This window comes from Aspergillus luchuensis, chromosome 1 (genome assembly GCF_016861625.1).
Source record: "Aspergillus luchuensis IFO 4308 DNA, chromosome 1, nearly complete sequence".
Taxonomy (NCBI): Eukaryota; Fungi; Ascomycota; class Eurotiomycetes; order Eurotiales; family Aspergillaceae; genus Aspergillus; species Aspergillus luchuensis.
The window spans coordinates 2,155,015-2,180,740 of NC_054849.1; the positions used below are offsets into that span (position 1 = coordinate 2,155,015).

At 51.3% G+C, this 25,726-nt stretch overlaps 8 protein-coding genes across 8 annotated transcripts; 6 read left to right on the forward strand and 2 right to left on the reverse strand.

Moving 5' to 3' along the window:
* Positions 1–707: 707 nt before the first annotated feature.
* Positions 708–3,162, reverse strand: AKAW2_10747A (ChAPs family protein; the record flags this gene model as incomplete). The annotated part of the gene is made up of 7 exons (XM_041690623.1): positions 708–875; positions 945–1,319; positions 1,383–2,302; positions 2,356–2,636; positions 2,696–2,820; positions 2,907–3,039; positions 3,140–3,162. The coding sequence occupies 7 exons, from the start codon at positions 3,160–3,162 to the stop codon at positions 708–710; spliced, it is 2,025 nt and encodes a 674-aa protein (XP_041537467.1).
* A 492-nt stretch (positions 3,163–3,654) lies between these two features.
* Positions 3,655–9,904, forward strand: hir3 (putative transcriptional corepressor of histone genes (Hir3); the record flags this gene model as incomplete). Its single annotated transcript, XM_041690634.1, has 4 exons — positions 3,655–7,934; positions 7,989–8,211; positions 8,265–8,420; positions 8,477–9,904. 4 exons carry the CDS (start codon positions 3,655–3,657, stop codon positions 9,902–9,904), a joined length of 6,087 nt encoding a protein of 2,028 aa, XP_041537468.1.
* Positions 9,905–10,231: 327 nt separating this feature from the next.
* Positions 10,232–13,138, reverse strand: AKAW2_10749A (kinesin family protein; the record flags this gene model as incomplete). Its single annotated transcript, XM_041690645.1, has 6 exons — positions 10,232–10,566; positions 10,620–10,680; positions 10,731–11,261; positions 11,317–11,444; positions 11,490–12,501; positions 12,563–13,138. The coding sequence occupies 6 exons, from the start codon at positions 13,136–13,138 to the stop codon at positions 10,232–10,234; spliced, it is 2,643 nt and encodes an 880-aa protein (XP_041537469.1).
* Positions 13,139–13,668: 530 nt separating this feature from the next.
* AKAW2_10750S (putative RTA1 domain protein) lies at positions 13,669–14,863 on the forward strand (the record flags this gene model as incomplete). Its single annotated transcript, XM_041690657.1, has 4 exons — positions 13,669–13,696; positions 13,768–13,867; positions 13,922–14,071; positions 14,122–14,863. 4 exons carry the CDS (start codon positions 13,669–13,671, stop codon positions 14,861–14,863), a joined length of 1,020 nt encoding a protein of 339 aa, XP_041537470.1.
* A 523-nt stretch (positions 14,864–15,386) lies between these two features.
* AKAW2_10751S (putative ubiquitin conjugating enzyme (UbcB)) lies at positions 15,387–16,020 on the forward strand (the record flags this gene model as incomplete). Its single annotated transcript, XM_041690668.1, has 3 exons — positions 15,387–15,413; positions 15,506–15,622; positions 15,703–16,020. 3 exons carry the CDS (start codon positions 15,387–15,389, stop codon positions 16,018–16,020), a joined length of 462 nt encoding a protein of 153 aa, XP_041537471.1.
* Positions 16,021–16,710: 690 nt separating this feature from the next.
* On the forward strand, positions 16,711–18,449 carry AKAW2_10752S (cytochrome P450; the record flags this gene model as incomplete). Its single annotated transcript, XM_041690679.1, has 4 exons — positions 16,711–17,019; positions 17,120–17,360; positions 17,415–17,533; positions 17,589–18,449. The coding sequence occupies 4 exons, from the start codon at positions 16,711–16,713 to the stop codon at positions 18,447–18,449; spliced, it is 1,530 nt and encodes a 509-aa protein (XP_041537472.1).
* A 2,567-nt stretch (positions 18,450–21,016) lies between these two features.
* AKAW2_10753S (putative GTPase activating protein (Gyp3)) lies at positions 21,017–23,362 on the forward strand (the record flags this gene model as incomplete). Its single annotated transcript, XM_041690690.1, has 1 exon — positions 21,017–23,362. One exon carries the CDS (start codon positions 21,017–21,019, stop codon positions 23,360–23,362), a length of 2,346 nt encoding a protein of 781 aa, XP_041537473.1.
* Positions 23,363–23,840: 478 nt separating this feature from the next.
* PNS1 (choline transporter-like family protein) lies at positions 23,841–25,537 on the forward strand (the record flags this gene model as incomplete). Its single annotated transcript, XM_041690701.1, has 2 exons — positions 23,841–24,134; positions 24,185–25,537. The coding sequence occupies 2 exons, from the start codon at positions 23,841–23,843 to the stop codon at positions 25,535–25,537; spliced, it is 1,647 nt and encodes a 548-aa protein (XP_041537474.1).
* Between the last annotated feature and the right edge of the window lie 189 nt (positions 25,538–25,726).

A 25,726-nucleotide genomic window follows, 5' to 3' on the forward strand; every position in this document is an offset into this window, starting at 1 on the left:
GAAGACCAGGCGAAGCCATTGTTATTATCTTTATGTAGCTGTAACCACAGCCTAAGCAAAGTAGAGATGGGGGGTACGGAGGAGTCGGAACTATCTTTGGAGAAGCGCATGATGGCTACTCCGCACCGCGGCTTAGCCGGGACTTCCAGCTAGATACTAATACTGTTTATCCATCTGGACAGATAGCTACTAGGGCAACCGAATCAACCTATCAGACGGAGCACAGCCTCTTGTTCGCAGTCCAACCACATCCTCAATGTCAACTGTAATCTGGGTATTAATAGTATGGAAAACCAAATCATAAAGACAGAATCAAGTCAAGAATAAAAATAGAATTAAATAAAATCACACGAAGGAAAATGAAGTAAGTAGAAAGCGCATCACATCGAACAATAGGTGATATCGATCAACAAGTCCATACAGAATGTAAGTAGTAAGTAGTAGTAGTAGAAAAGAAAGTAAGTTCTCTTTTCCCCTCAACGCTTTCATATCCCTTGACTTTCACCCCCACTCTCTAATAGATACAATTTCCTCTCGTTCCTCATTTCAACCGTCTGTTCTCTTCGCCTCTTTCCTTATTTCTTAGGTATCTTCTATATCATAAACCATAGGGAGTGGTAGGAAGAAGCAAAGGATGGAAGACAGGGTGATTATACACTACCTTCTTTGTAAAGGTAAGGTAGCGTAATCTATCCTAGGTGGAAGATTTAACCATCACTACCGCTGCTGCGGAATGTGGCGCACAGTTGGCAGTACTGATGGGTCAGATCGAGGACAGGTTGAGGAAGGTTCGTCGCTTGGACTATACTCCGGACTTTGACGGCGCCTTCATCTTCGATGAGTTTGCGGATCAGGAATAGGAGGTCGGGGGAGAACTACATTAGAGAAGAGTGTATTGTTAATTTCATCTTTATCGTTGAGAACAAGGGGAATGGGGCACATACCTCGGAGTACCAGCGATACTGCCAAGCGATAAGACGGATCAAGGCGCCTAGCATTCCTCTCGTGTCATTCTTCTTCTCGTACAACTTGAGGAGCCCCCGCATGGCTTTCGGGGAGAAGCGGATGGCCAGACAGTGCTGATAGGCTTCGATGCCCTCGTCGAAATGGTGCAGGCGTTCGGCCAACTCGCCGAGAATTTCCCATTCCGTGGCGGATTTCTTGTACTCGATCGCCTGTTGGCGGTATTGGGCCATTTCGGTGCGCCAGATGGTGTAGATGCGGAGGTCTTCGTACAGCACCATGAAGAGGTTATCGAGCCATCTTTCACACAGACGCTTGTTGCGGAATTGTGTGTAGGATGAGTGTGAGGGGTCAGGCTAGTAACACGACGCGTTAGTATGGACTTGGGTGGTTTTATTGAAGGTAGGATGTAGACTTACATCTTCGCTGCCGGATTTGACAACTTCCGATGCCATCGACTGCTCTGGTTTCTCAATGGAGTGCTCTGTTTCTTCTTCCTTGGTACCGTTCGCGCCCTCCTCAGACGTGCTGTTCTCCTGCTCGCTGCTTCCATTCGGCTCGTCTGATACGCTTGCTGAGGATGGTGTGGTTGTAGGCTTAGACGTAGACTGCTGGCGCTCAACACGGTATTCTTCTTCCATGACGAAGACTTCGCTGCGGATTTTCAGGAGTTGGTCCCAGCCTATCGCGGCAGCAATCTTGGTGAGGAGATTGTACGCCTTCAGGAAGGTTCCTTGATAGGCAGCAGCGTGGAGTCTGCGTAGTGAGGGGTGGACGTAATCGTGGGGATCACCCTGCTTGGGCTGTCCTTCGTCGATTTCGTCCAGCATGCTCTCGGCAAGAATTGGGAGCATGATGCGAGATGGTTGGGGCATACGAGGTGTGTCCTTATCCTGGTATGTGAACATGGGGCAGGAGTTCAAGGTCAGGAGGGCCAGATCCCATTGCTCGAGGCCAACGTAGACCTCTGCCAATCGTGCCCAGGTGCTGAACTCGCTTGGAGCAGCAGTCACTGCCCGCTTCGCACACTCTAGAGCCATCTCACCCTCGTTCTTGCCCTGACAGAAATTAGCCTGGCAGTCAAGCAAGGCATAATCCATGGGGACGTCTTGTAAGGCATCGAACATCAATCGCACGGCTTGCACCTCTTCGTCTGCCATGATGAGAACTCGGGCAAGAAGTGACGAGACCTCTACATCTCGTGTGCGAAGTTTCTCGAAAAGGTTGATGCCGGAAGTGTAGCGCCCCGTTGTTTGGATGTACTTCAGAAGACCGGACGTCAGGTGGTTGCTGACGGTATTCGGCACTTGTGTTTCCGGATCAGAACTGAGCTGTCTGCCTGTATATGGTATCAGCATTGGGGTCTGTTGGGAGTCAACTGTGGAAGCGCACCCAAGAAGAAGAGTCTCTCCGCAGCATCCAGGAATTTGTGCTCCATCTCCGTATTTGTGACCGGGTTGAACCGACGCACCCCGACTATTTTTCTGATCGCATCGCCACCACCATTGTCCGCGTATGAGTAGGCTCGCAGGATTCCGCAAAGAAAGGTCTCCAGCCAAAGGGCTTCCGTCGCAACTCGCTTGTCTCCGCGTTCATCGATGCAGTAGCTTTCCAGAGTGCCGGGGATTTTGACTTCGACGCGCATGTCCAGGTGGGAGAAGGCATTGTAGCAGCTGTTTGTCTATTAACATTTGCGCAACTATAAACACTTCCAGACGATGATGTTTCTAACCAATAGATTCCCGAAACCACCTTGTGTGTCTTGTCGAGCGGAGAGAAAGTAAGCGTATTTACATAGGCGGCTAAACTGGCGGAGGAAGAGGCATCGACACCGGTGACATGGTGATAAACGCCGGTCTGTATTTCGATCCCAAACCAATTGAGTCAGCCATTGCCATTCCCCATCCTCAAGTATGCCTGCGCTCGCACTTCCGACGACGTACCTGGTGATGGGCGTTGGTCTTGGGTTGTTTAACCAGATAAACCAAGTCCGGGGGACCTAATTCCCGGAGGTTCTGTAGGGACTCGGAACGGGCATCGACAGCGGCGTAGATGTTCTCCTCCTCCTCATAGATCCTGGGGAAACACTCAGGGGTCAGTCGCAGGTCAACGATAGTGGGCCCATTTGGCCGATTGATAGCGAGTGATAGAACACGTAAACGAGGGGAAGACATACTCGGGAACAGCTGGCGCGACCATGGCGCTGGCAGGAGCGCAGACAAAGGCTCTGGGATGGCCACAGGGGGGAAACCAAGGAGTATAGGGAGCACGAAGCGCTTTCACGACCGGGAGAAATTGAAGACAATGAGGCGCAGCAGAAAGCGCAGGTCGTTGTTGAAGACCAAACGGAATGGCGACGATCGATGAATGCCTGGCCGCTTCCTCAGGCAACTGCTGGGTCAGGTACCCCGGTACCGCCTTTGCCTCTTTCGGTAATTCCCGCCCGCGCAACGCGTGTCTGTCACGGGCTCTTTCTCCAGTTCCATTTATCGAGTCTCCAATTCTAGACTCTCCGTTCCTTCCATTCATCTTCCCAATCTCCACTCCACGTCATTACCACCTCCCCAGGTTGGGCCTTCCCTCAGGTAGCCCGGGATTGCTTGTCTTTCCTTTTTGAAATGTGGTATAGCCGGCCCGGTTTTACTACCACTATCAGGGAGCTCGTTGCGCCCTGCCATTAAACCCGGCATTATGTCTAGCTGGGCAGCTTTGAATATTGAACCCGATGAGGCTATTGAGGAAGAAGTCGATGACACCAAGGAGATCCAAATTGAGGAGGCGCTTAAGCTGTACCAAAATGCCTTGAAGCTCCATTCCCAGGGTCCACAGTTCTATGCGCAGGCCGAAGAGGCATATGATGCTCTGCTGGATTCTGAGATATTCAAATATCCCGAGTCAATCTCTGATTATAAAAGAGTAGCCACTCAGGAATCTGAACCTCAGTATGATGACACAGTGGTGGCGGGTGCAACAGAAGCGCTCGCGGAGTTCGACATCAGTGACTCTACGTCGAGCACGCTGATGCAAACCATATACCTATCGTACAAGAACCACGGACAGTATATCCTGGATGCGTTACACGCATCTCTGCAGGGTATCACCGAATCTTCTAAGCTTTCTGGGGATCCCCGAAGCAACGTCAAAGAAAAAACTAGCACAGCTTTGACGGCGTTTGCAGAAGCCCTGGAACGTGACGACTCGGATCTGAACCTCTGGAGACAGAGCGCAAGACTTTGTAGCGCTCTGCAAAGCTATAGACTAACACGATACTGCCTAGAAAGTGTACTAGCAGACGATGACAACCGCTTAGAGGTTCGGACAGAGCAGCTAGGGTTGGAAGAAACATTTGCCGAGGAGCGCCTGCGTGAAGTGCTGCGGTCGCTGCTTGATAGGTTGTCTGTGGCTCAAGTACCCTTGAAAAAGCCGAAAAAGGCCCTTCTCAAATTTCTACAGCGCCAGGCAGACCCGTATCCCTACCTTCCCCCTCTTCCGTTAGATCTGCAAGACACAGATCCGTCGACGAACCCTCTTGCATTAAAGGCTTCTCGTCATGAACTCAAACCAGCTAGCCCTACATGGGCCGATGTTGGCAAGTCGATACTTCAAAGCCTCACTGATGAAGAAGTTGGCGCGTCAGAGATCGGACCTGGGGCTTCAGTTGGCATATCGCTGCCTACTCTCAGTCCTGAAACAAAGGCCGTAGGGTCTCAACGCCGAGCCTCAGATGCTCAGGCCGCGGATGGGAAATCCAACCAGCAGCAGGACGTCGTCATGTCGGAGGAGCATCAACCCACTATGAAGTCCGAAGGGCCCGATGTTGTGCCAGAGCAAGTCGATGACCATTCATCCATCGATCAGCGCGCAGAGAAACAGCTCATGGAGTCGCTAGAGATTCAGTCGACTGAGCCCGGTAATCCTGGAGGTCAGCATGAGATTACAAATGCCGATGAGGTTGATGTAAAACCCTCAAATGGCCGGAAAAGATCATCTGCCTCTGCTGTTACGGAAGACCAGGCAGACCGTATACGGGCAAAAGCCAGGAGGACCCGCCTTCGTGAAGCTACTGAGGATGTCTCATTCCAGAGTGAAGAGGTCAATCTCGACTTGAATAAATACTACGAGGATCGTCTTGAGAGTTTTACCCAAGCTGACGAATGGTTATTCGGTACTGTGGGTACTTTGCTATCCAATCTTGACGTAACAGACCTTGGAAGCATTGACGATTTGAGAAAACAAGTTTGCTCTACCAATGAGAGCAATGATTCTGCAACTGCCGTGACTTGCGCTCCTGAGGGCGCAGGACACTTACTCGTCCGTGATTTGATGGACCTCATCAAGTCCTGGGATGAAGCCAAGTCCCATGCTATGCACCAGCCAGATAATCTTTCCACGCTTCAAGACATCCGGGGTATGGGAAAATCTGGTATTGCGATTTTCCTTGAGCATTCAAGAAAGTCGACCAGGAAATTAGGCGTCAAACAAGTCCTCTCCGGAGAAGACGCACTCTACACGTTCCTAAGGACAGTTAATGACGGATGGCTTCCCTTGCACGGTGTCGCCCTTTGCTGGCTCAAAGCGCTACTAATGCCCGACTTTGCGAGATATGCGACGGATGACATACTACAACAAGACGGGCCTGTCGTGGAGTCCGCGTATACCCTGTATCAATGGCCGGATACTCTGAAGGAAGCAGTCGTGCAACTCCTGCTGCATGAAGACGAGTACATCTATAGACATATGCGCGAACAGATCGACAACCTTGAGAACAACGTCCTGTCCAATGGATCTGGAAGACTTGCATACAGCACACAATATTTGTCGGACTTGGAGATGCTTCAAACCCTCTTCGAGCTTCACCTCGACATCTATGCGTCTATCAACAATCCAAACAGTGAAATTGATGGTCAAACAAGGCTACTGCAGCGTGATCGCTTGGCAAGATGGTGCTTGCTCGCGCGGACATCGCTCACCCACTTCCTGGATCACAGCTCTCCTAGCCCCACTCGGGAAAGAATGGTACTCCGTCATATCTGGGCATCGACGTTCCATTCAAACATGGCTGGAGATATTCAGAGGGAGCACGTCCTACTTTGCCTCCAGGAGCTGAAGTTATTCTTGGTATCACTCAAAAACCCAGCCATAAGCCTGGTGAACAATGCGGTGATGCCCGAGCTGTCGACCGAGGCAGTTGATCAGGAGATCTCCAAGCTGAAGTCGATGGATTTCTTCATGAAAATATTTAACCCGACGTCGGATGACCCTGTTGGTCTGATCGAGACTATTGAGCCTATCCTCGAACCTTCCTCTGTCCAATTCGGCGAAGGTCTCGACGGAGAAGTATCTGAACAGCCAACTTCTCAGCTCCTTGAGATGGCATCCTTTCTAGATCGCGGAGATGCTACCTTGAGGCTTTTCCTATGGAAGAGACTACAAGATGCGTACAAGAAGATTGAATATCCCCCTAAGGTCGTTTCCTGCTACCTCCGCAGCATCGAAATCATAATGAAGGAGCTTAGCACTCCTGCACATCTCGATGAGCCCGGTGACCATCGTCAGATCACTTTGCTTAGATGGCTCAAATCACTCGACAGCATTCTAAGCAAAGCTGTCACGATCGTCTTGAATGAATCGGAAAAAGCGTATGAGTGCTTTGACATGGAACATTTAAGATCATCAATGTCTGCCGTCGCTCGTCTTACAAAGCTCCTCCACAGTTTTGCCCTGTACGAAGACTTGGTTCGTGTAGGTAAACTGTCAGGACCGGAGCTCCGTGGAGCATTGGCAAAGTCTCTGGAGGGTCTGAAAGATAAGCTGCGCGAGATGCAAGTCCGTTGCTGGATCTTGCAGTATACGCTACTGAAGGACGCCATTACACAGAATCCTGAAGCTTTCGATACACCCATGGAAGACCGCGTACATTACTTACGGTCGGTACACAATGCCCTCGGGATTCGCAGGATGTGCAGGTTCTCCCATAAGCAATTTCTCAAACTGGTCAGGTCTGAGATATTCACTCTTGACGTGGAGCAGGACATCGAGCTGGATATCTGTCAAATTCTGTACGATATCTATGGTATCAAGTTGTCCCCGGTGGATGGTTCATTGAATGACCATGGATGTCCTCCCGAAAAGCTGGACCGCTCCACGGCGATCGTCATGGTGGACTTCGTCATGAAGCAGGCCAAGAAGATGAACATCAAGGACCTGTCAAAATCCGAGCTGAAATCTACTATTGACAAGATGCAGCAAGCCATCGGTACTACGAAGTCGTCGCCTCCGCTATCATACAACAAGCGTATCATCACCGCCTACTTGAAGTCACCAATCAATCCTTCTGAGATATCCCGTGCCATTCAGGGAGTGGCTGACCTCCCACTAATTCCTGTACCTGCAGAAAGTGCAGTTATTGCCCAAAATGGCTGGTATTTCCTTCTGGGTCATGCTGCTTTGACAAAGTTTCGCTCCCAGAAGCGTCTGAATCCCGTACCCACAACGGATCTCGACGATGCAATCGTATGGTTCAGACAAGATTTGGAGCACGGGACGTCAAGATGGGAGACCTGGTACCGGCTCGCCCAGACGTATGACTCGAAGCTTGAGGAGGATATTACCTGGTCTGCTGATAAGATCAATAACAATCGGATGGAGTTGGTCACCTGGCAACGCAACGCAATTCATTGCTACGCAATGGCAATTGCAACAGCTATCAAATACTCAGAACCAACGGCTGAGACTCGCGCAATGCTCTCAGATCTGTTCACTGATTTTGGTATCCGTCTATACTCTTCTTCGCGAGCGCCCCTATCGATGGGGGCTTTCAGTCTAGCTGATTTCACGCGGCATTTTAGTGGCGAGGAAGACCAGCGGATGTATGAAGGAAGGCCTTTTAGGGAGATGAAGCTTTATACCGTCTGGAATCTTGCCAGCTACTTGCTTAAGCGTGCCCTTGTTGACAAGCCCAAGAATTGGATGTATGTCACCCTGTTATTCCGCCGGTGATCTGTCATAAGCTAACTGCAACTTAGGACTCATTATATGCGGAGTAAATGCCTCTGGAAGATGTTCAGCTGTGATGAATCTGTTAGAGGTTCTTTTAGACGGATTGAAGTCGACGTGGTCTTGGATTCCCTGCTCGATGCCATCGATGCCCTGCCGCAGCGGAGGGATTCACGCTCTGATCCTATATTTGAGCCACATTATAAGCTTGTCTCGGTAGTACACAAGCTTGTGCATCGTGGGACTCTAACGGTATGCGAGTCTCTAATTCTCAAACCTGTTGACATGACTGACTCTCCACTCAGGCTGCGGAGGGAAGCAAAACGCTCCTGGCAACACCTTGGGCTCGCAAAGTCCAGCCTCCGGAAGACCAGACGGCATGGAAGAGATACATACTCGAGGTGCTTCGGAGCCTGCAGAAAGCGGACAAATCAAATTGGCACCATCGTATGGCTGTCAGGGTACGTACACTCTCGTATAGCATGTATTATACTGAGCAATTTCTGACTGTGTCTAGGCTGCACATATTATGTACGATGACGACAAAGACTCTGCAGATGCAGCCGCCTCCGCAAAGAACGAGCTTACCCAGCAGATCTTCACCAAAACAATGACAATCCAGGTCTGGAGACCTGAGTTTGAGCGACCTGGTCGGCATTTCGTTTACACCACACGCTACGCTTACTTCTTCGTCAACCTCCTCGACCAGCTCAATGATCGAGCAAACCTCGACCAATTACTGCGCCGAGTAAGGAAGAAGCAGGGGGATTTTATCAATCACAGCAAGCTTTGGGAGGATGCGTGTCTTACCTATGCCAGGGTAATCCGGAGAGCTGGTCATATCAGCGAGGGCCATGAAGAGGGCGTATTCAAGCCCATTGGTTGGGAAGAATTTGTCGCAAACACAGCCCGTTTGGAAGGCCTTGCACAGTTATCCCCAGAAAGCCCATCCCTTCTTGAACTCCTTCGAGATGCCATTGAGCTGAAAAAGCTCAACAACAACCTTATGAAGGTCTCGTTGCTCGAAGACCTTATTGCAGACCTCTACGCCCGACTTTACGAAGTCAACATGCCACAAGTCATCGAACAAGCGAATGAAGAAAATAAAGAGAAGATGAAAGTCGATCATCTTCTCATGGTCAGTGACGGAGCTGCCGATACTCCTACGCCTCCAACCTCAGCCCCAGCCTCTGAAGCACCTGCACCTCGCGGTCGTACAAAGGGTATCGCACGACGTGACATCCAAAAACGAGCCGAGACGATTGTCAATCGTAAAGTGCCCCCGCGTGCACCCATGGCCAAAACTTCTGCCAACACAGAAGCCGAACAAGCCAACATTTCCGAAGCTGGCCCAACCTCCGCTCCCAGGCAGACAAACAAATCAGGGTTGCTTGAACCTGGAACTGAAGATGTCGGATCAGGGCAGCAGAGCGATATTCCTAACAGCCTGCATGATAGCGCGGATGATGAGAGCGAACTCAGCGAAATGGACGACGAGAGACTGGCCAAGCTGACAACTGAACGCAAGTTACTGTTCCCTAACCTCGATGACCGGGGTTCCATGGATCCGGAGTCGGAGATGTCTGCCCAGGCCAGTGCCGATGGTGATGAAGGGCAAGACATGGAAGGAGATACCGAGCTTGTAGAGGGCGAAGGCGAGACTATGGTCGAAGAAGGCGAAGACCCTGGCGACGGTGACGATGATGAAATGGAAGGCGAAGAAGAGAATGAAAATGAAGCTGGCGGGGACGAAGACATGGAGGGTGAAGGCGAAGATGAAGGGGAGGGGGAGGGGGATCCGGAAGAGGATGAAGATGGCAACGATATCACCGAAATGGAAGGTGTGCAGGATAATGACGAGATGGATGACGTTGAGCAGGCTGAGATTCCCGGAACAGATCAGGAAAGCGAAGCTGGTTCTGAACCGGAAGTAATGGAAACATAAGTGATGGTTAACCATCGTGCGAGTGTCGAATCATTCGTGCTCATGTTTGATATGACCATTTGACTTTCGAAGTATGCGTTAGGGTCTCATGTACTTCATGGCGTGCAACGAACGGTAGGCGTTCAAGGAGGTACTTCTCAACAAGCTTCATGTATCATAGAGAACTATTAATATTATAACAAGAAAGGGGAATATTGGTATCAACAAAATAATCCACCAGAACGCCTGATACATCCTTCCCAACCGTTACACCATCAAGCAAGTAATTATGTCCAACGAGAGGTATCCTGCCAAACGCATACAAGACAGCATTCTTTCGGCAACAGTTTAGATATCTTCCTCGGGAGCCAAATCCCATTTCCGAGTCGCCATCTTTCTCTGCCTCTTGCCGGGTGAACAAGTGGGCTGCGGAGCAGGAGAAAACATGCTATCCGCAAGCTTCAGCTGGTCCATTCGCTTGAGAGCGACCTCGATGTCACTTTCGCGTCCTAGGATGTTGGAGTTGCGAGAAGTCTCCAGAGTATTCTTCGACCGGGACTTCTTGGTAGGAGAGCGGCAATTCAGCGCGCGTTCCAGGGCTGCAATCTTGCTGCGAAGCTGGTCGTTCTCGAACTCGAGATCTTCGACCCGCTCGTCTGAGGAGGGTTGGGGGTCTTCGTGAACTGGAGAGGTTGTGAGCATCTTCAGTGGGAGGATGTTTGTGGCCACAACTTACTTTGAAATCCTCGGGACACGATTTCAATCTTCTTGTCGAGATGCTCGTCATTAAAACCAGACTGGTTTGATTAGTATGCGGTGGATTAGACTGCACTCGAATGAGACCTACTTGTTGGTCCAAGGCATTTTGCCATCTCTTTCGCTCCTCTTCCATTCGCTCGTCCATCTCATTCCAACATTCTTCGCGCACTTCTTGCTCGATCATGATGCATCGTTCTTCGCTTGCCTTGAGTCTCAGCTCGAAATCGGTCCTGAGTATCTCTTCTTCAGCAAGTCTCACTGAGAGAGATTCATTCTCTGCCGTCAGTCTTGCGATCTCTGCCAGGGCCTTCTCAAGCTCTTCGTTTGTGCCCATGCTGGGAGTGTTGCGTCCACTAGCGGATCCGTGACGAGATCCAAGCGTGCTGGACAAGATAGACTCGGCAATTGAGGGAGCTCTAGGTACGGCAACTTCACGAGCCAATGCCGAGTAACGCAGGATTTGGGAAGTCGCGTTGTAGTCACCCATAGGATCGGCAGTGACTATCATGATAGCCTTCTGTGGGTGACGGTTGAGGCCAGTAGCCTGGTTGGAAGACGGGAAGGAGTTCGAGAAAAGCAGTTCAGTGAGTTTGCATTGTCTGAACGGAACCATGGCAGCCTATTTATGTTAGCAGCCTTTCGGGAACTGATAACAATTCTGTATCCTAGCATACCTTATTTCCGTCCTGTATGTCACTCTGCATCTGAAGGCATTGCCCAAGGTACATCAAACTCTCGTTGATCTTGCCGGCCTCTGCAAGGGTCGAACCAGCCGTTTTAGCAGTTCGCGCGCGCTCAGAACCTGTTCGTGTTAGCTTTATAACAGCAAGCGAAGAGTCATACTAACCAGCAAGATCTGCCACCGTGAGGGTGTTGCCTATCCAAGTTTCTTCGCCAGTCCTCTTGTTTCGCATTCTTCTTTTGACTTCCAAACAGAAGAAACCATGACTGCGAGAGCTGACGCTGTTGGCTCCGGTTCCAGTGACCTTGCGCTCAGTAAGGCCAACTTCAAGCACCGACAGAGCCTCCTCGTAGGTGCTGCATGCTATCTTGCGTAGTCCCGCAACAACCTTCCGGTCAGGGGACCCTTCCGTTGGCTTGAAAAACAATGCCCTGCGTCGGTCCTTCTGCGCATTGCCTCCCTGACGGGACATAGTACTTCCCTGGCCAGGTACTATAGCAGGTGACAGCAGATCAAAGATGCGATCATTATAAACTTCGTACATTGACACCAGGACGACATATTCGGAGTTAGGGTTGAGCTCCATGGTGAGGTGACTGACATCGGGCGAGCGAAGCAGGCCGTTAGGACGTTGGGGCATATTGCGACGGGGGAATATAAGTGCAGGTGTCGGTTCCTTTGCCGGTTGAGACATGTTAGCACGAGCGGTTTTACCAGAAGTCAAGTGAGTGCACGAGTCGTGCTTCATCTTTTCTCTCAATTTAGGATGCATGGTGAGAAGATTGATGTAGCATGTTCTCGAGAGAGATTCGCTGTATATTTTGGAATAGGGACCAGTGTGGGCTGCGGCTAAGGGGGAAAACCGTGCGGTGCCTTGCAGCGGAGCTTTGAGGGGAGGGCGCCATACCGTCATAGGGGTAGCTCTTCCAGTACTCATCGGCGTTTGGGCTCTTGAGTTCCTTCCACGTTCGGCAGGGTCGCCATACACAGCCTCGAGGAATGTCTGCGCCGTGAACATTTGGGCTTCGGAAGCATCTGACGCGGCCACAGTGGACAGAAGAAGAGGGCTAATGGAATTGTCGGGTGGCCTGATAGTCGAGGCCAAGGAGTTGAAGATAAGGTCAAGACTCATCTGGGTAATTCCTCGCTGCGACTTCGAACCTAGGATTGTATGGCTCTGCAGGTTGTCCTTGTCAGTACATGTTCAAGGTCATTCATGGTGCTGCGGTGGACTCGACCTTTCCGCTACCTGTCACTCCCAACGTTGCAATAAGGCTGTCCCTACCCTCAACCAATACACCCCTAATCAGAGACTCCAACTCGGTGCCATGGAAGACGTCTAGCTGAGACGCTGACTCTTCGAACACCTTGGTGAAGCCGAACCTTTCAACGGCACGCTTTCGCGAATCGGATGGGGGTTGCAGGGTGATATGGGTGGGAGAGGCGGCTGCCGTCTCCTGGTCATCTTCAACAGTGACCTTTGGCTCTGGAGTCTCGATTGTCAAGCATCGTTCAGCGTGCTCCTCCAAATGCTGCGGCATTGGTGGCCGCAGGCGGAGGTACACCTGGAATAGAGATGCGGGGGAGGACTTTGTCGAGCTCATGGTGGGTAGCAGTCCACGTTGTCTGTTCACATTCGATTGAACAGAGTGGAGTAACTGCGAGATGTCGTGCGTCTTTGGGCGGATATGAGGTCCAGATCGAAGCACCATCGAAGCTGGAGAAGGCGAGACTTTCCCCAGGCCAGCAATCACGTTATGTTGACTTTGCCCTTTCGGGTTGGTGTCGTGTTGTCCTGACAACTGGTGGCGCATGATGTAAGCTCGTATTTGTGTGCCTGCAGATTCAGGCGGGAATTAGAGTTTCTAGTGCGAAAGATGGCCTTAGTGCCTGAAGTTGCGCCCGGCTCAGCCTTGCTCGTATTCGCTACTCTTGGCGCTTGTTGTAATCCAGCAACTATCTAACTTCATGAGCCAGGTGGTTGCCCTTGTGACGTGCCAATGGTCTTTGTGAGATGCCACATCTGGTTCTCAGCCATCGCATGTGGAGCCGCGTAGGAAACTCAGGGTCTTTATTGCAGTACCCAAGTCAATAAGGTTGAGGCGATGTTTTCGCGGGCCCAATAAGCCAATCTCCCAGGCTCATGGCTTGGATCAGGCACTAACCCAAAACGGTGTGCTCGTTTTCGCTTGTTCTTCTAAAAGTCAGAGGCTGAAGATTTGAAGACAGTATATATACAGGGGAGATGAACGAAGATGGAGCAAAGATCATGCTATCACATTTTAGTTATTCTATCACAACCGCTTGCTTCAGTTTCAGTGTCACATAGTCAGGACGGTACAAGATGATGCTTGACAAAAGATCCCCTTATCGTATGGAACCCCTACCCGCCAAGCCTACACATACTCTATATCTCTATATAGTATACACTAACGCCAAGAAGAGGAGGGAAGTCTCTGGTACTATGCGCCCAACCAAGGAGCACCCATCTCTTTCGCAATAATGTTTGCTGTCTCTGGGATGGTACATATTTACCAATGTTGGTATGCATGCTCACCCAAGTGCTATTCTTATACAGTTCCTAACGATGATGACAGCCAGTACAAGTCTTGGAAAGTGACCGGTCTCCTACCATGGTCTGCTCTTCTCTTCACGGCTGGGTTCATAATGCGTACTATCGGCGCCTTTGGACAGTGGGGGAATGTGGGTATCTACATTGCGAGCACCGTTCTATTGCTGGCTGCACCGTGAGTGCTTATTGATGCGGATTGATAGAATGCCACTGACTAGCGTACAGACCCGTCTATGAGGGCGCCAACTACTTCACTCTGGGCCGCATCCTTTACTACATCCCATACCATTCGCCAATTCATCCTGGGCGCGTTTTCACCACTTTTGTGGCGGTCGGTGTTGTGATCGAAGCTATCACCGGCAACGGGGCTGCGCTGGTTGCTAACTCTGAGGCGACGGAAGGCAAGAGAAAGACAGGAGAGGGATTGCTTAAAGCAGCTCTGATCCTGCAACTTGTGCTTATGGCTGCCTTTGTTGCCTTAGCTGCCAGATTCCACTCCAATTGTCATCGTGGTGGTGTCTTGAACGGCAAGATCAAGCGGGCCTTGTACGTGTTGTATTGCAGTTGCACCCTCATCACTGTGCGCACGATCTACCGGACGGTGGAATATTTCAGCGCCACGAGTCTCAATATCTATAGTGGCGGCAACCAGATTAGCCCAATCCTCAAGGATGAGTGGTTTTTCTGGATTTTTGAGGCTGTTGTCATGTACCTGAATACCATCTTGCTGAATGTCTGCCATCCGATGCAGTGGCTTCCACGCTCCAACAAAATATATCTTGCCAGGGATGGCATTACCGAGATCGAAGGTCCTGGTTATGACGATCACCGACCAGTCATCTTGACCCTTATTGATCCCTTCGACATTGTTGGTCTTATCAAGAACAAAGGTAAACAGGAGAAGTATTGGGAAGATGAGACAGTCAGCAAGCTCAGCAAAGGTTCGCCTGGACCATCTGCTGTGTAGCTCAAAGCGAGTTGGAAAATAGTATGCAGTTATTCTTGGGCCATGTTAGACAGTGACGGCGTTTGGTCTTTTTATAGAATACTTGTCGCGATGATATTTAATGATATTTCTTATTTACCTGTGTTGAAGTATCGCAATTCCATCTGGAGAATCGGCAATAGTAAATAACTAAGTGTAAAGGGGATCGATTGACGCTGACGTCTTCCACTGCGACCAGCCGATCCTCCGCCCCGCCTGACCCGCCCCGCTAATCAATTGCCAAAGAGCTTCGGGGTTTCCCGACCAGCGCAGCTCCCCCTTCCATTTGCACTTGCTCCGCCACGACTCATTTGCCCTGTCACTGATAGTCAGCTTTCAAGAGACTTGGGCCATATTCACTCCACAGTTGATGCTTTGGTTTCACGTCTCGCAATAACCCCTCTCCGCCGCCGTCCCCGACCGTGTCCCTTCAACATCTTACCCTGCTCTTCTTTCCACACCGACAAACACTTGTCAGGTTCTATCGCAAACAGACACACACACCATGGGAAGCCAGAAACGGATAGCTAAGGTGAGCAGAACAGAGAATCTCCTCTTCCTAATCTGCGCCACATCTGCCCGGGTGCATAATGAGAGCACAATTGACTAACGCATGACTCACAGGAGCTCGCCGAGCTTGTCGAGTCTCCCCCGGAGGGCATCGTGGTGAAGTTGGCCGACGAATCCAACCTTTACACATGGAACGTATATATGGATGGACCTGAGAAATCTCCTTACCAGGTGAGTCTTTCCCACCTGTCATCGACGTCAAAGAGGCAATATGAACCCTCACTAACACTCAAGAACCGTATCATACGTAGAACGGCAAATTCCTACTCAACCTCTCCCTCCCCACCGAATATCCCTTCAAACCTCCTACTGTCTCCTTCAAAACGAAGATATACCACCCCAATGTGACCAACGATGACAAGGGAAGCATGTGTCTGGGCATGCTTCGCGCGGACGAGTGGAAACCTAGCTCCAAAATCCTGGCGGTACTGCAGTTCGCGCGTCAACTGCTAGCGGAACCGATGCCCGATGATGCCGTCGAGGGACGGATTGCAGAGCAATTCAAGAATGACCACAGTCGGTATGAGGAGGTCGCGAAGGAGTGGACACGCAAGTATGCCACTCTTTAGTGAGCCGCTGCTGCCTGCTATCGGTTCAGCAGGTAGATAGATAACTCGAGCCGAGTGTGCGAGCTAAGAGTGATACGAAATGACGGGAGAAACACCGGGAACAGGGACCAAAAAGACATGAATGTTTCGGCTTGGCTAGATATATATTTGATATGAACATGTTTGAGCATCACGACTGCATGAGATGAGACTTCGTTAGCATGAAATTCTTTGTGGAATAAAGGACCTGAAAACTTCATGATAGAAACTATTTGCATATTGGAAGTGACATTAAAACACAATCGGCATCTTACTTCCGGCCGAAATCTGCAGGATATCATTCAAAATGCAAGACCAACTAACTGTGCATATGCTGCAGTGGTGCGGATATCTTCCTTACTCTTTCTCTCTCTCTCGCCACAGCCTTCCCCGCACACCGTAGATTAATACAACCGTTATACTCTACAACACGTGTATAACCAAGTCATCCTCCAATGCCAAAGACCACTACTATTCTCTAAAAAAAAACCGATAACTCATCCTCGGCAACCAGTTCCCAAATAACGGGACTCGTTCCGCTCTCATGCGGGGATTCTAATACCTATATAGAATCATACATCTACATCAGCCTACTACTATTACCGCAACTCTCCCATCCTGTTGGTATCCTACTACTAGCACATCCCTCAACCCTTTACCATTGCTATCATCATGGCCCTCCTTACCACCGCAGTCGCGTACCTCTCCCAACACATCCCCTCCATCCTACTAACAATCCTCATCATCCACCTCACCCGCAACTACTTCACGCCCGGAGTATCGCACATCCCAGGCCCATTCCTCGCCAAACTCACCAATCTGTGGCGGTTTGTAGATGTAGCGCGAGGCAAAGCGGAGATCACACATTATCGGCTGCACCAGGAACATGGCGAGTATGTGCGGTTGGGACCGAAGGTCGTGAGTGTGTGGAATGTGGAGGCGTTGAAGGTGATTTATGGGGTTAATAGGGGGTATAAGAAGGTAATAACTTTTATTATCCTTTGACTACTGTTTCTAAGAAGAATGTTTGGGAGGACGAAGTATGTTTGTGTGAATATGCTAATAAACCATGCATGCATAGACGGCATTCTATCGTGTCCAGCAACAACTTGCAAAGGGAAAGCCGACTAAAACACTGTTTACGTCCCTTGACGAGGACTTTCATGCTAGGATTAAACGACCCGTGTCGGCGGCTTATTCGATGAGTACGGTTGCCGAGTTCGAGCCGTTTGTGGATAGTACGATACGGACGTTTTTTGCGCGGTTGGATGGGTTTGCGGCGAAGAGGAGTGTGTTTGATATTTCGACGTGGTTGCAGTATTGTAAGGCATCAGTTTTGGGGCACTGGTTGTTGGCTGTAAGCTGACATGGGTTAGATGCGTTCGATGTCATTGGTGAGATGACGTTCAGCAAACAACTTGGGTTCTTGCAGCAGGGTCGTGATGTGGAAGGTATCATCAAGTCGTTGGAGGAGTTGTTCGATTATGCGGGAAAGGTGGGTTGCATGCCAACAATTTTTTTGTTCATTTTAACAGGTCGTTCGTCTATAGATTGGTCAAATGCCCTGGCTTGATTATGTCTTTGTCAAGAACCCTGTCTGGCAGCTTATTCGGGGCGGGTCTACAGGAGCTGTTGCTCGTTTCGCCCGCGACCGCTTGCATGAACGGCTGTCTCAGGATGGCAGTAAGCGAGATGATTTCCCTGGTTGTCAGAAAGACTTCTTGACCCGCTTCTTGGAGGCGAAATCTACTCACCCTGACGTGGTCGACGACGCCCAGGTATTCTCATATACAGTCAGCAATGTGAATGCAGGCTCTGATACCACTGCTATCTCTCTCCGAGCGATCCTATACTATACGTTGAAGAACCCCAGGGTATTGAGCAAGCTGCAGGAGGAATTGCATAGCGCCGTCCAAGCTGGCCAAATTACCGTTCCTGTATCATGGAAACAAAGCCAGGAACTCCCATATCTCGACGCTGTCATCAAGGAGGCTCTTCGTCTGCATCCACCCGTAGGACTCCTCTTGGAGAGGGTAGTCCCCGCAGAAGGCCTCCAATTGCCAAACGGCCCCTTCCTCCCCGCTGGGACTGTTGTTGGAGTCAATCCGTGGATAATCCATCGCCACGCTATTTTTGGCAAAGAGGTTGACAGGTTCGTCCCTGAGCGTTGGCTGCGGGGTAACGATGAATCAGAAGCGGAGTTTCAGATACGAAGGCAGAATATGCTAGGGGCAACGCTGACGTTTGGGGCCGGCCCCCGAACCTGCATTGGGAAGAACATCAGTCTGTTGGAGATATATAAGCTGATACCATCGTTGCTCTTGGCATACAAGGTATGTGCATTGCCATCGCCTCTTTTTCTGGCAATTTGCGATCCCTGGCTGACGGGTGGCTGTTACAGGTTGAATTGAATGATCCGGAAGCTGAGTGGGAGGTGGTCAATGCATGGTTCGTACGACAGAAAGGGATGAACGTGAAAGTGACGCGAGTGGCATAATACACAGTTAACTGTCAGATGAAAGGGTGAAGTGAGATGGCTTTTCGTCGGGAATAAGATCCTGTGCTGGATCCTGCATGCAAGGCGCTCTTAGGAAGTCCGACGGTAAAGTCCACTGGGAATCTTAATAGAAGGGGAACTTGGCATCATCCCTTTTGGTCGCCACAAAGCGGCACGGTCAAGAGCCGAAGAGAACAAGCAAGAGCAATCAAATGTACTGCCCTCTGGGGCCCCGGCTATCTACTATACTTTCTGTGCGAGAACACGTTCGTCATCGCCATGACGCGCAGGAGACCCACCAGTTGGCGGCATTATCCCAAAGTGGGCGCACTAGGAATTGCGGTGCTGATTTCCGATAAGGGATCATCAAGCGCATCCTTGGGTTCCGTTCGTATTAATAGAATCAATTTCGCTTTTGCATGTTGCTCCATATAAGGACGAAGCGGCGGAGCTGAGGTACATCGGATTTCCGGGACAGCGCAATCTCGCTCAAGGGATGCTATCTAGCTTTAGAGTTTCTGACAGTCCAAATTTTGGTGAACTAAGTTAAGCCATGCATGCGAGATATCCACCCCAGCGACTCATATCATAAGAATGAGACCTAACTTGCAGATGATAAGCGATACATCAGATATGACCCGAATGATTCGACAGCGGCCAATGGCACCAAATCTGGTTGCCTTTCGGTAGTAGAGAATAGAGTGAAGCGATATTATCCATGGTGCCTTGAAGCATCAAACTTAATCAAATTGGGTTTAGGGAAAAGTTCCCGAAGCAGTAGGAAGTGGTGGGGCACGGCAGCATCACGGGACGATCGATCCCCGCCAGAATCATGTGACGGAGTAATGCTGTTCAAGCTCACTCAGCGATGGCGGTTAATAATCATCGTGCTCGACATCAATTTGGGGGGAGGGGAGGAGAGGGGAAGATCGGAAAGATAGCATCCGGTCTTGGTTCGGGAAGGGCAAACAAACCTAGGTGGGCCTCAAACCAGAGGGCCAGAAGGGATAAAACAGTTTGTTCAACAACAGACTATCAAAAAGGGCAAGCAGCTGTCGAGCGAATCGAACCTTGGCGCTTCGGCGGGTGGGACCCGACTAGGGGCAGCTGAAACCGACTCCGCCCGGTACGTTCGTATTGTGTCAAACCGGTTTTTCGCTTTCCATACCAAGGAAGTTGCCAACGTTCGTCGTCATAATTCCCACCACTGGGAATAATCTGCTGGAGTTATCTGGCAGTTGGGAAATGAGCATCATCAACAGTTATCGCCATCCAGGCAACCTGTCTGGACGATCGCTTCTTCATCCAACGGTAGATATGCAATGCACCCAGCCGGTCTCCAGACGGCTCGGGGCGGACCCTCCCAACTGCAAACTGCGAGGGATGTGGTTGGCGCAGCTCAAGAGACAGAAATGTCCAGCGTCTCCCCATACATAACGTCACCGCGGATGCAGCTTCTATGGAGACACATGTATGTAGGAGTGACCTATCATGATTGAAAAGTACTATGCAACAAGGCGACGAAATAGGCACCTTGTAGATGATAGATAGATGGGATGTTGTTGAGACTGCCTGACTTCTTTGAGATCGCCCCTGCAACCGTTGTGTAACCCCGTCTCGGGGTGAAGAGGAATGCAAAGCCATTGTGAAGTCTACAGGCTGCATTGGCGTACTTTTTCTACATGTCACTACATTCCCGAGGTCATCCGCAAGTGCCTCGACTGATTGCACTAGACATATACAGAATCATCAACCTCAAACGCCGTTGGTGAGACTGATCTCATCCTGGCGTCAGACTGAAACCCATCGTGTACCAAGTAAAAAAACCAAACCAGTTGTAATCAGAATACGGTACCTGAAATTAGCTGTGAAATTAGCACGGCAAGGCGTTTAGCTTACCGGACAGGGTCCGTAATAACCGGATGGATTTTAATTTTCAACTTCACGACTTCGCTGGAAATCGTACGCGCTAAACTCGATCGAGGCCCGCTGCGATTTTCCCCTTTTCCCTTTCGGCTCTCGCTTTTTATTCTTCGTCGTCGTCGTCCACCTCCTCTTTTTCTGACCCTCTCTCTCTCGCTCTTGTTTTACGTCGTGAGATGAAGTCTCGGATTGATCCTCTGGCAGGTTCGTGAGACTCGGTTGATGGACTGTTGCATCGCGCGCTGCCGGGGCGACTATTAACTTGGCCTGCACTTTTCTTTTCCATCCGCTCGTTTCACTTCGCGCCTGACGGGGCAGCTCGACCGCTTGACCGGTCTCTTCACTCGTTCACCACTGCCCCTGCAGTCTTTCTCTACGCGCTTACTCTATTCTCGTTGCTTTTTCCTCCTCTTCAACTCGCCTCCCTTTGCCTCTTCACCCATCCTTATCAACTATCGCTTGCCCGCCCGCCCCTGAAACCAGTCCCCGACTGCGTCTTTCCATTCTACACTCACCGACCAATGTCCAGCGGGAACTGGGATCTATCATCTCGTGGCCATGGTCACAGGAAATGGAGACTTTCGATATCCGCCCCTTGCAGGCGCGCATGATATCCCCAGCCGACGCAGGATCCCGAACCCTCCCCGCCTAGATCCGTTGAGACTTAATCCTCCCTTTCCACGCCCCTCGACCGCCGACGGCGTTCGCCCTCCTCCCTCTCAGCGACCCCCCGTGCCTTCCCCGCGACTGCACCCTGCACAGGTGGCTGCTGCCGATTCATCATGGCGCTCCCCTTCGCCTCAACCCAGAGATGATGACTATTTCGTCCCCCGCAAGCCCGCCCTCCGTACGCCAACATTCCCGGTATCACCAGGTCGTCGTGGGGGATATCCTTCCAGAGAGACTGAATTCGATCGCCCACCGCCTCGGAAGCTTCCGCCAGGCGCACCAGGATTGCGCATCTCCATGTCTACCTCCAAATTGCACAATCGACGCCAACGGCCCCCTCGGTCACGAGAACGGTACCCAGATGATGCGTATGGATTGGCATTGCCGCGCGTCGCGCCTCCGGGGAGCTATGCAGACGCACATGGAGATGATGCACTGCGATCTAGTGTCAACTCCGCCATGACATCGCGATCCAGCATTGAGCAAGCCAGCGGAACTGAGCGCAGTAGTGTTCTCACCAAGAGTAGTTCGATTACCGACCTGTCTCCTGACACGCCCGATGGACCTTGTGAAAAAGATGGGGGAATGAGTGTGGAAGATGCCATTTCCATGTACCTCGACGGTTTCAGTGATGTGACGGAGGAACCTGGAACGCCAGATATATATGACGACGAGAAAGTAAGACCGTGGAGCCCGTGTCCGCCCACGGAATATACGCTCGATGATGGTCACACTTCCGATGAGCATTCGCCCGATCTGGATCCTACTGAGGATCTTCCGCCTGTACCACCGCTCCCTGAGCTGAGTGCCCCTGTACGGGGGGCACTAAGCGATCGCCATGAGGGGGAGGAAGTCCCACATGAAGAGCCACCCGTTGAGACACCATTAAAATCTCCCGGGGTCGAGCGTCAAGAAAGAAAGGTCGTGCTGCCCGGGGTGGTGCCTCCGCCCCTCCTGTTGGGAACGGACTCGCGCGATCGCTACGGGTTCCGAAAGGCTACCCATCATGTGACGCTTGCCCAGTGGGAGGCTTGGAACAGCTCATACTCCGACTTTGCCGCGACCCAGCGAATCAAGTGGGTGGAACTGCTCCGCCAACATCGGCTGCCGATCACAGATCCGATCTCCTTCCCGCCAAAATCAAACAAAGTCAAAAAGTTTGTGCGCAAGGGAATTCCATCGGAGTATCGAGGAGCCGCCTGGTTCTTCTACGCTGGCGGGTATGAGCATCTGAACCGGAATCCCGGGCTCTACGACCAGCTTGTCCGGCAGGCCATGGATTCCCCAAGCAACGACGACAAGGAACACATTGAACGCGACTTACATCGGACGTTCCCGGATAACATCCACTTCAAACCTGAATCGGTCGAACAGTACGGAGGCTCCAGCGCTGGCGCTGGAAGCAGCAACCCGAAACACGAGTCCGTGACGGTTGAGACAGAGATGATCCAGTCGCTCCGGCGCGTGCTGTATGCATTCGCCGTGCACAACCCCCAGATCGGATATACGCAGTCGCTAAACTTCATCACGGGGTTGCTGCTGCTGTTCATGCCGGAAGAGAAGGCATTTTGGATGCTGCACATTATCAGCTCGGTGTACCTCCCAAGCACGCACGAGATCAGCTTGGAGGGCGCTAACATCGACCTGTGGATTCTCATGGTGCTGCTCAAGGAGACGTCGCCACATGTGTACAACAAAATCGCTGGCGGGCTCGGTGGCGGCTCGCGGGCGCCCGCGCTGACGGTGACGTCGCGTCTGCCGGACATAACGCTCGGGCTGACGAACTGGCTGATGTCGGTGTTCATCGGGACGTTGCCCCTGGAGACCACACTGCGGGTGTGGGATGTGTTCTTCTACGAAGGGTCCAAGACGTTTTTCCGCGTGTCACTGGCCATCTTCAAGTCGTGCGAGCGAGAGATCATGGCGGTATCGGATCCAATGGAGGTATTCCAGGTGGTGCAGACAGTGCCGAAGAAGCTGCTGGACGCCAATACTCTGATGGACGACTGTTTTGTGCGACGACATCGGGTTGGACAAGGCCGCATCGACGAGCTGCGCGCCGCGCGACGGGCAGCAGTTCGACACGAGAACATGCGGCGCTCGCGGGCATGGAACAAAGGGCAGATCCAGGCAGCGACAGACGAGTGGCCAGGACGATCACGAACACCTATCCCAGGTATCGAGCGCAAGATCGGGGATTCGTGGCGACACATGCGGAACCATGCATTTCGGTAGGAGCTGAGGAGTGATGGTTGGCTTTTATTGATACCCCCAAGCAGCTTTATTGTATTTGAAACCGGTCAGTCCACCGTTTACCTGGTCCGGACTATCTATTTGTACTCTGCGACCTCTTAATCTTAATAGACTCGCGGGTTTCAGGGCGCAGGCCGGATGGACTGACGACATGCCTGACGATGTTACATGTACATACTGCATATTAGCTTAGATATATGAGTGGCATTGATTCACATATTTTCCATTTTTCTAATGTTTCATTATTTACATTCATTTGACGTGACTTCAGGGAGAGGAATTAAGTTTGAGGATCCGTGGGGAGCCAACACAGCGGCCGGTCGATCCCGCCTCGATGACGCGCTCGAGCTGCAGTGCAACCCTCTCCTGCCCGGATTGTGACGTTGACTTTCTCTCGAGATAATGAGGTGTTTTTCACCTCCGAATCTCTCCTTTTCTGCATCTACAGCACGCAACAATCATGAGTGGCCAGGCATCCAGCTATTACAATGCTAACCAGAGCTTTGGCGATCAGCCTCAGCCTCAGCCACCGCAGCAGCAGCAACAACAACAATATGCCTACTACAACTACAACCAAGCTCCCCAGCCAGCACCCAACCAACACAATGGCGGCGATTATCGAGGACCTGAACCGAAACCTCCTCAGGGACCCCCTCAGGGACCTCCACCAACCTACAACCAAGCCGTATATGGGTTTGACGAAGCTTTCCAAGTCGAGCGACCCAAATACAATGACATCTGGGCGGGACTTCTAGTAGGATACTCCTCAATCTCTATAAAGCTTCACCACTAAATTGCTGGCAGTTCATCGCCGTGTTCCTCGGCTACGTGGCCGTGTCCGGCGTGACCATCCATCGCTATGCGAAATACAAAGGCTTCAGTGGCGGCGGCATCTACGATGCAACTAACGACTTCTCCCTCAACACCAACACCCTCGTGCTCTTCATCTTCGTCCTCTGCGTGGCCCTCGCCTTCTCGTATGCCTACTTTCTCGGTGCGCGGTACTTCTCCAAGCTCTTCATCTGGGTCACGGGCATCCTGAACATCGTCTTTGCCCTCGCGACTGGCATCTACTACATCGTCCGCGGGCAATACGGTGGCGGTATCGTCTTCCTCATCTTCGGCGTCTTCGCTATCGTCTGCTTCATTAGCTGGATCCCTCGAATCCCCTTCACAGCCTACATGATGGAGGTCTCCATAGATGTCTCCCGCCAATACGGCCACATGTTCCTGGTGAGCACCATTGGCGGCTTAGTGGCCGTTGCATTCGCCGCCTGGTTCTCCGTTACGCTCGTCTCCATCTACGTCGCCTACGAGCCCGATAGCACCGGCGTCAACCCGGCCTGCCCCAACGGCTCCGGCGGCTGCAGCACCGCCCGCGTCATTGGTCTAGTCGTCTACGTCACCTTCGCTATGTACTGGTTCAGCGAATGGCTTAAGAACACCGTGCACACCACCATCGCAGGCGTTTACGGCTCCTGGTACTTCTTCGCCAACTCACCCCAGGGCATGCCGCACGGTGCAACACGCGGCGCCTTCCGGCGCGCCACCACCTACTCCTTCGGCAGCATCAGTTTCGGCTCGCTCATCCTCGCCGTTATCCAAATGCTCCGACAGGCGTGCTCCATCGCCCAGCAGCAAGAAGCCGCCCAGGGCAGCATTATCGGTAGCATTGGATTCTGGGTCCTAGGCTGTTTCATCTCCTTGCTCGATTGGCTCGTTACGTTCTTTAACCGCTACGCTTTCTGCCATATCGCCCTGTACGGGAAAGCATATATCCCCTCTGCTAAGGATACGTGGAAGATGATGAAGGACCGTGGCGTGGATGCACTGGTCAATGATTGTCTGGTGGGACCGGTGATAACGATGGGGTCGGTGTTCGTGTCGTACGTGTGTGCGCTACTGGCATATCTATACCTCCAGTTCACGAACCCGGGGTATAACCAAGGAGGCGATTTCACGGCGGTCATTATGGCGTTTGCGTTTGTCATTGGATTGCAGATCTGTCAGATCTTTATGACACCGGTGAGTAGTGGCATTGAAACGATCTTTGCTGCTATGGCGTGGGATCCGCAGGTCCTGGTACATGATCATTCCGAGATGTATTATCGCTTGGTGCAGTTGTATCCAAAGGTGCAGCAGGCGATTCATGCGTGATAGATAGATAAGCAGTATGGTAGTGAGGAGTTCGTGTTCTTGACAATATCAAACTTCAATTCAGATATAAAGAGAGAGAGAGAGACTATACTAAACTATACTCAATCATACATACTACACATATCATACTCATACTCATAACATAATCCACCTCCCCTTTCCCATCTTTACTCCCCCCAACAAGTCCAT